Below are 7,838 nucleotides of genomic sequence, written 5' to 3'. Positions count from 1 at the left end.
AGATTTTTTTGTCACAAGAGGCACGATGTGACAACAGCCCTAGGGATTCCCACCTGCCGAGGTAGGACTGTAAGTGAATTGTGGAGCAGCCTGGCAAATTGAGCTCCCCAGCAGAGAGCTCTGGGGCCTACCTCTCACCCCCCTGGGAAGCTATCCCTGTCATATTATGCCAAAGAATTCCAGCCTCGGAGGACGAGGGTAGTGTGCTGCCTGATGAGGGTGAGTCGTGCCTTCCTGGGAACAACAGAATTGTAGGTGTTTCCCTACCCCCCAGAAAGTATTTCCAGCCTAGGCAATGAGCAGTCGCACAGGTCACCTCATCGCTTGTGTCCTGCTGGAAGTCGCTGTGCCTTTGGCACAACGCCGGTGTTCTCCAGACAGCGTTCACGTACGTGGTTGTTTCCACACCCCCGATGTAGAGTCTGTGCCAGTGGAATACCTGGGACACTGCACTCAGCACTAACACAGTTCTCATGGCTTATCTTGTCCAAACTCTAGCGTTGAAAATGTAGCTGTTGATAAGACTTTTTTTGGAAGCTTTTTGCTTGAGTTGTCTTTGCCTTGGTTGTTAGACTTGTGTGGCGCTAAAGGGTGGCAATGACTCTGAAAGAGGTTGGTGCATTTTAGTAATGTGCAAAATTGTTGTTTTCTGTAAAGAACTCGAGAAATGTAAACAAGCTGCTTTATCTTTGTTGTTCTTTCCCAACCCTTCTTTTGTTAGAACTGTGTTTGAAAACTCTCAAGCCTAATCCAAATATCATTGAACTACAGGGAGGGTAACAAACCATCCTATCAAGAGAGGCTGCTAAACAAAATCATTAGTTCAGTTAGCAGCTGCATGATGCTTTTGATTGTTTAATGTGTCAATTTTTTCATATATTGCTGTCAGATGTGGTAAGTCTAGTAATTAAGAAACCAAACATGTACCTTAATGCTTTCTCATGAACCAAGACTGCTGTACCCAACTTCAGTGAAAAAGATGGAGTAGCGTTAAGATTTGAAAACCTCTTGCAGTTGTACTTCTGCTGAATTGATTTCCAGTTCTACTTTTAATCAGCAAGTTTCCCAGAAGTATCTTGTGTCCTAGCTGTTCTCATTACATATGGTAACTATTCTGTTGAACACTTGCTCTTTTTTACTGTTGTTAGATCTGGGATTTATGCTTGTTAAACACCTAATTTGTTAAAGGATTTTAACTTCATGTATTACCCAAATTTTGGGTGACCAGGCAGGATACACAAATGGTGCCTAAAAAAGGCAGCACAGGAGTGTCGGTACACAGAAGGATGAGTGACAGGAAGTCTGATGTTACAGGATTTTTTAAGCAATGTGCTTTCTAACTGGTATCTCCCCAAAAGCAGATGAAAAACTACCAGCATCAGCATTTACTGATGGTTTGAAGGGCATTAACATGTCTACTTTTGCTCACATCCACAAGCAAAGGAAAAAATATACTCGGTAATTGCAACTGACAAAGCACTGATATGCAGGCCTTTATTCCCCTCTCCCTGTTTTCATTTGCCCTCAAGCACCCTTTCAGAATCACAGAATGTCAGGGGCTGGAAGGGACCTCAGAAGATCACCTTTCACGAATGCTAACACAACCCATGCCTTAACTGCCCAGCTTTTCAATCACATTAGCCTTTTGGGATCAATTTTTTCCAGGTGTACTAGAGGCTTCAGTTGCTCAGCAAAGTTCCTCATGTCATCAGAAACAACATCCTGTCCTGCCGGGGCTACCACGCTCAGCTCCACGAGGTAGGAAAGGGAGAGCGGCTCAATGCTCTCCGTGTTGCCCGGCATCAGGATGCGGAAGATCTTGTACACCACGATCTTCATGATGCCCTTGCGAAACACGTGCCCTTTGGCCACAAACTCGTGGTCCATCCGGAAGCCCATCTCCACCAGAAAGTCTGTCAGGTTGTCCGAAGTAGCAATGTCTACGCAGTTGCGCACGAGCGCGTGGCGGTTCTTGTCACCGATCTCTGGCTGGCCCAAGTAGCGCAGGTGCCAAGATATTACCCTTTTGGGATCAGTTTTTTTCAAGGTGCACTAGAGGCTTCAGTTGCTCAGCAAAGTTCCTCATGTCAATAGAAACAACATTCTGTCCTGCCGGGGCTACCATGCTCAGCTCTACGAGGTAGGAAAGGAAGAGGGGCTCAATACTCTCCATGTTTCCTGGTATTAGGATGCGGAAGATCTTGTACACCACAATCTTCATGAAGCCCTTGTGAAACACATGCCCTTTGGCCACAAACTCATGGTCCCTCTGGAAGCCCATCTCCACCAGAATGTCCGTCAAGTTGTCCGAAGTAACGATGTCTACGCAGTTGCACACCAGCGCGTGGCCGTTCTTGTCACCTATCTCTGGTTGGCCCAAGTAGCACAAACGCCAGGGCATCCCACTCTTGTCCATGGACCACTGTGCCTGCAGCATGAAGGGGCTGGCCTGCTGCCTCTTCAGGAGGAACACCATCTCGTGGTCCAGGAACGTTTCGGGCTCCATGTTGTCGCACACCCCCCACAGGCGGTGCAGCAGGCTCTCCAGGCTCTGGTCCAAAATGCTTCCTTGGAGCAGGTACTCCATTATGTTGATGGTGCCACCCGTTATGAACATCATAGTCACGGGGGGCGCCTCCATAGTACGAGCAGCACCATCCGCAATGGAGACTGAGTGGGCAGGTGGCGCCAGGAGGATACCCGAGGACTCAAAGAAGGATGGAAGAATCTCCTCCTGTCCAGCTGTATAGTTGGAAAAACTCTTCTGAATTGTAGCCAAAATCTTACAGCTTTTATACTTTAAGGATGAGATGGAAGGGGCAGAGGTATGCCTGAGGGGACTGTACTATCTAGAACATTTATCTTTAGTAGTATGATGAGATTTCCCCTTATCTCTCCCGGGCAACCTCTACTAAGTGTGTGATAACTACCACACCAGTGACTCAGCCAAATTAGCATATCTTGATACTTCATCAGATTAACATATTTCACACATACATGATTTACTGAGGCGAACTTAAAACATCTCAAGAATAGATAGTGGTTGAATAGGAGAGTCAGGGCAAAATATTTTTTATCTGCATTTTAATTCTATTCAAGTTTTGGTCCTTCGTTGTTTTATTTTTTGTTCTGGAATAACTCAGAGTTTGGTCATTTTTCACAACTGCTCTTAGGTCATCACAGTTAGGGGTCTGTTAAGGCAAGACAGAGTTGAGCTGAATTAACACCTCCCTACATCTCATCCATGTTCACCAAAACTTGTTCTGTGGTTATCAGCACATAATTTCTGCTCTCCCAAATCCTAGGAGTCAGTTAAAGCTAGGATACAATAAGGTCCTACAGGTTTCTTCAGAAATTCTGAAATAGTTCATTTGCATTGGAAAAAAAAAAAAATCAAAGGGCCTCTAGGTATCCCTTGGCTGGCTGTAATGGGAGTTGCCCTCAATGGGAGCTTCAGTCTAAACATTGAGGCTTATTTCCCCAGATCCACTGGGGAAATCTTTTCACATCAACATGACATGGAGATAGGAGACAGGCTCCTGGGAAGTTAAAAATTATTGATGCTGTTAAGCATACATGGAAATATATTATTGTATTTTTTCTTGCTAACCTTATTAACATTTTTTAAGTAAAAAACCTAATCTTTTTGTTTGCTCTTTTCACCCTAAAAAAACGCTGGATATGAGTAGTATTTCTGAATATGGCAGTGGGCCTACAGATAATAGCCTGAAGAATCAGCCATCTGATTTGGGGGAGTGAGGAGGTGGGGTTCTAGAAGCCCTGTGAAGTCTTGGCATTATGAAATGGTGTTAAAATTTAAGTCTGGGTGCTCTCTGTGATCTTGGAATCATCTTTCCAGGGGAGGATAACAGGGCAAACAGGTAGAGAGACTTCAATCTTGAAACAGTTCAAGGAGGAAAAAAAAATAATACTAATAATAAAGATGTTAAACGATACACAAATATCACACAAGTATACAGATATATTCAAATATACAACAGAATGTTAATATAGAACCTGCACATTCCAGATGGGTCCCAAGCTATGTCCCAATCATAGAAGTCTCAGACTGGACTCTACAGCAGATGGAAGCGCTTGAGCTTAGAGTCGTGATGACAATACAAAAAAAAACCCCAGAAGGATAAACCTTGGAGACGCTGTGCCACACCCCTTCGGGGAGATAGGGGAAGCTTACCTGTCCTGAGAAACAGTATTTCTCCACAGTGTGAAAACAGGAGATGAAAACACTAGCAGCCCGGGAAGAGAAGACAAACAGCTGGCAACAATCCTTTCAACACAGCAGACACAAATATCTCAGTTTGTCTTAGGAGCTGTTATAAACTGAGCACCATGGGAAGGAATATTGTGATTGGTTTATTTGGGTCATCTGTCCCATCGTCACCTCTCCGTAGGCACAGCTGCCACTGCTCCTGCCTTGTGATTGCCACCTGTGCCTGCTACCTTTTATGCTAGTGCTTTAAAACCAGAACAGGTGTCTTCCTGTGGAATTTTACACTGTGTTACATGTTTTCTCACATAATGATTAAGAACAGACTGACCCTAAGTACCACGGGAGAAGGAAACAAAGAGGCAATTCATACCTTTGAACAGCCCCCAACACTTTTCCAGATATTATTTATTCTAAGTAAAAAGGGAACACTCACAACTGAGAGTTAATTCCTTTGTGTTTAAACCAACCGTTTTAAAATGCATCCTGAAATGAGTAAGTAATGCATTTCTCACATATTTAAAAGGAAAAGAAACAGACTGAAAATGGAAGCTATTTATGAAATCTTAATTTACTTACTTAAGCCTAATTTAATTCACAACCTGCTTTATTAAATCTGATGCATTATTTTTATTCATTTCTCTATGGGGAAATATTCTGAATGGAAATTTGTGTGAAAATAAACAACTGCCTAGTTATAGCAATGTATAATTTAGGGCAGCTCTAACTGGTTTGAAGTTGAAAATGGCTCATATTTTTGAAAGTTATCCTACAACATTATATTGTTTCATGAAACTTGTGAAAATTAATTATATTCAGCTATTTAATGTAGATTGTTTATTGTAGACTAAATACCTAACTTTTCTAATAAGATTTAATAAAGTTTAAAAGTAGTACCAACCTAATCTCATTGCCTTGTAATTAATCCAACCATGCTACCAATAGATGTGCTTTTGTTCTGTAATTGGTAAACCAAACTTGCAAAAAGCTTTAGAATTTAACTGGTGTTTAACAAAATAATTGTAAGGAGTTGATTTGCTATTAATTAATTACCAACAATTAGCATGTTAATTGGCATTTATTTTACCATAGTAGTAGTTATCTAGTCAATTGCTAATTAAAATACTTAAACTATTCCTTTCAATTTATAAGAATGGAATTATGCTTTTATTACCTTCTTCCTTTCTGGGTAGGGATACAGCAAGTAGATTTATGTCCCTTATTTATTGAACCTGAGTAGTAACAACTTTAGTAGATGCGAGATACACTTTTACCAAGAGCACATTAATTATGTGAATTTGGCATCACATGTGCTCTAAAATTTACCAAAGTCTGCATTTGCTGGTGGTAATTGATATCTACTTTTGCATGCTTTTCTTTTGTCTTCTTTCCATTTGATGTGTTGTGTTTTTTTGGAAATCACATCAACACGCATGAAAAACAGAATACCACAGACTTTATATATATCATCAACATCTATTATATATCATGGAGAAAGGCAAAGTCAGAGGCAACTGGATGCAGCTCACCCAAGACTGGCCCCAACTCCTGCCCCATTGCCTCACAACCCTTCCTCTGCCTGCCCCTTGTCCTGTAGGTCCAGACTTGGCCCCAGTGGCTCAACCCAGCCACAGCCCATCCCTATGGAGGTGTCTGATACCCAGGGCTGGGGTTGCCCCAGTTCCCTCCACGTGCCCTCAACACAAGAAGGACATGGACCTGTTGGAGTAGATCCAGAAGGCCACCAAAATGATCGGAGGGCTGGAGCACCTCTCCTATGAAGACAGGCTAAGACAGTTGAGGTTGTTCAGCCTGGAGAAGAGAAGGTTCTAGAGGACACCTTACTGCAGCCTTCCAGTATTGAAGGGAATCTATAAGGAAGATGGAAGCAATCTTTTTAGCAAGGCCTCTTGCTACAGGACAAGGGACAATGGTTTTAAACTAAAAGTGTATATTTAGGAAGAAATGTTTTATAATCTGGGTGCTGAGACCCGAGAACAGGTTTCCCAGAGAGGTGGTGGAGGCCTTATCCCTGGAAACATTCAAGGTCAGGCTTGATGAGGCTCTAAGCAACCTTGTCTAGCTAAAGACATTCTTTCTCACTGCAGGAAGGTTGGACCGGGTGACCTTTAAAGATGTCTTCCAATCCAGCATATTCTATGTTTCTATAATTCTATGGTTTTAAACCTCAGCAAAAGCTCCAGAGTTGCAATCCTAAGTAGTTGGGAACATCTCTTTGCAATTCTGAGAAGAAATGTGGTATCTACACTACATGCCTGGACAGGAATTAACATTCATGTGCATCCTGAGGAAATTCTTACATGTTTATATCTAGGCATGCTGACTTTCAATGCCTTTCTCTGTGCAATGTTTTCTCTTCAGGAAGTCATTTCCAGATGGTCTCTCTTCATGCTCATGAGGTTGTGTATTACACTTTAGTAGCCATATATATGCACATAAGTGCATGAGTGTTGTAGAAAATGCATTATACCTTTCTATGTCAGCTCTGTAATTAAGTATTTTTCTTTTATATTACTAGGTTTATGCAGTATGTTCACAATCATAATAACATAACATACTCCTGAGCATTTCTCACTGAATTTGCAATCTCTCTGAATTCCTCTTTGGAGTGTGCAGGTAAAGGATAAGGAAAAAAAAGGGAAATTACTTTCTCTATATTATATACTTTCTTAAATATATATATTAAATTATAAATATGTTATTCTGAAGGAATATTTTATATTAATTGTAACAATAATTACTTTTGATCTTTCTTTGAAAATATCTCTCAATCATCTAAAAAATTAATTTTACAAAATGTTAGGTTACTCAGCAATATGAAGTAGATCAATATGTAAGAAAAATGTAGAAAATAAGTAAGAAAGAAGAGGTGATATGGTATATAAATTGCCAAAATTATTAACTTCTATATCTGTCATGGGTTTGAGTCTGGCAGGGTTTTTTGGAAGTGAGGGGAGAGTTATGTTGGATGATTCTTGCGAAGTCTTCTGGAGTCACTGTCCCTGGAGGTCTTTAAGGAAAGGCTGGATGCGGCACTTCATGCTATGGTCTAGCTGATGTGGTAGTGTGGGGTCATAGGCTGGACTTGATGATCACAGAATCAAAGAATCACAGAATGTTAGGGGTTGGAAGAGACCTCAAAAGGTACTCTAGTCCAATCCCCCTGCCAGAGCAGGATCATCTACTGTATATCTCACAAGTACTTAGCCAGGCGGGTTTTGAATGTCTCCAGAGAAGGAGACTCCTCAACATCCCTGGGCAGCCTGTGCCAGTGCTCTGTCACCCTCACACTGAAAAAGTTTTTCCTAATATTTTTTGTGGAACCTCCTATGTTCCAGCTTTTACACATTGCCCCTTGTCCTGTCATTGAACATCGCTGAAAAGAGCCTGGCACCATCCTCCTGACATTCCCCTTGACGTATTTATAAACATTTATGAGATCACCCCTTAGCCTCCTCTTCTCCAAGCTAAAGAGACCCAGCTCCTTCAGCCTTTCCTCATAAGGGAGATGTTCCACTCCCTTTACTATCTTTGGACTCTCTCAAGCAGTTCCCTGTGTCTCCTGAGCTGAGGGGCCCAGAACTGGATA

General features: G+C 41.8%; 1 protein-coding gene and 1 pseudogene across 1 annotated transcript; both read right to left on the bottom strand.

The window, feature by feature from the left end:
- Window positions 1-1,632: 1,632 nt before the first annotated feature.
- LOC104269536 (mediator of RNA polymerase II transcription subunit 18) lies at window positions 1,633-2,010 on the bottom strand (the record flags this gene model as incomplete). The annotated part of the gene is made up of 1 exon (XM_009874296.1): window positions 1,633-2,010. A coding segment is annotated over one exon (378 nt), but the record flags the coding sequence as incomplete, so codon positions are not given.
- Window positions 2,011-2,032: 22 nt separating this feature from the next.
- Window positions 2,033-2,641, bottom strand: LOC104277610 (annotated as a pseudogene).
- Window positions 2,642-7,838: the final 5,197 nt, after the last annotated feature.

Source organism: Apaloderma vittatum, unplaced genomic scaffold, assembly GCF_000703405.1.
Source record: "Apaloderma vittatum isolate BGI_N311 unplaced genomic scaffold, ASM70340v1 scaffold8778, whole genome shotgun sequence".
In the NCBI taxonomy this organism is placed as follows: domain Eukaryota; kingdom Metazoa; phylum Chordata; class Aves; order Trogoniformes; family Trogonidae; genus Apaloderma; species Apaloderma vittatum.
This window is presented reverse-complemented; position numbering and strand designations above follow the sequence as displayed.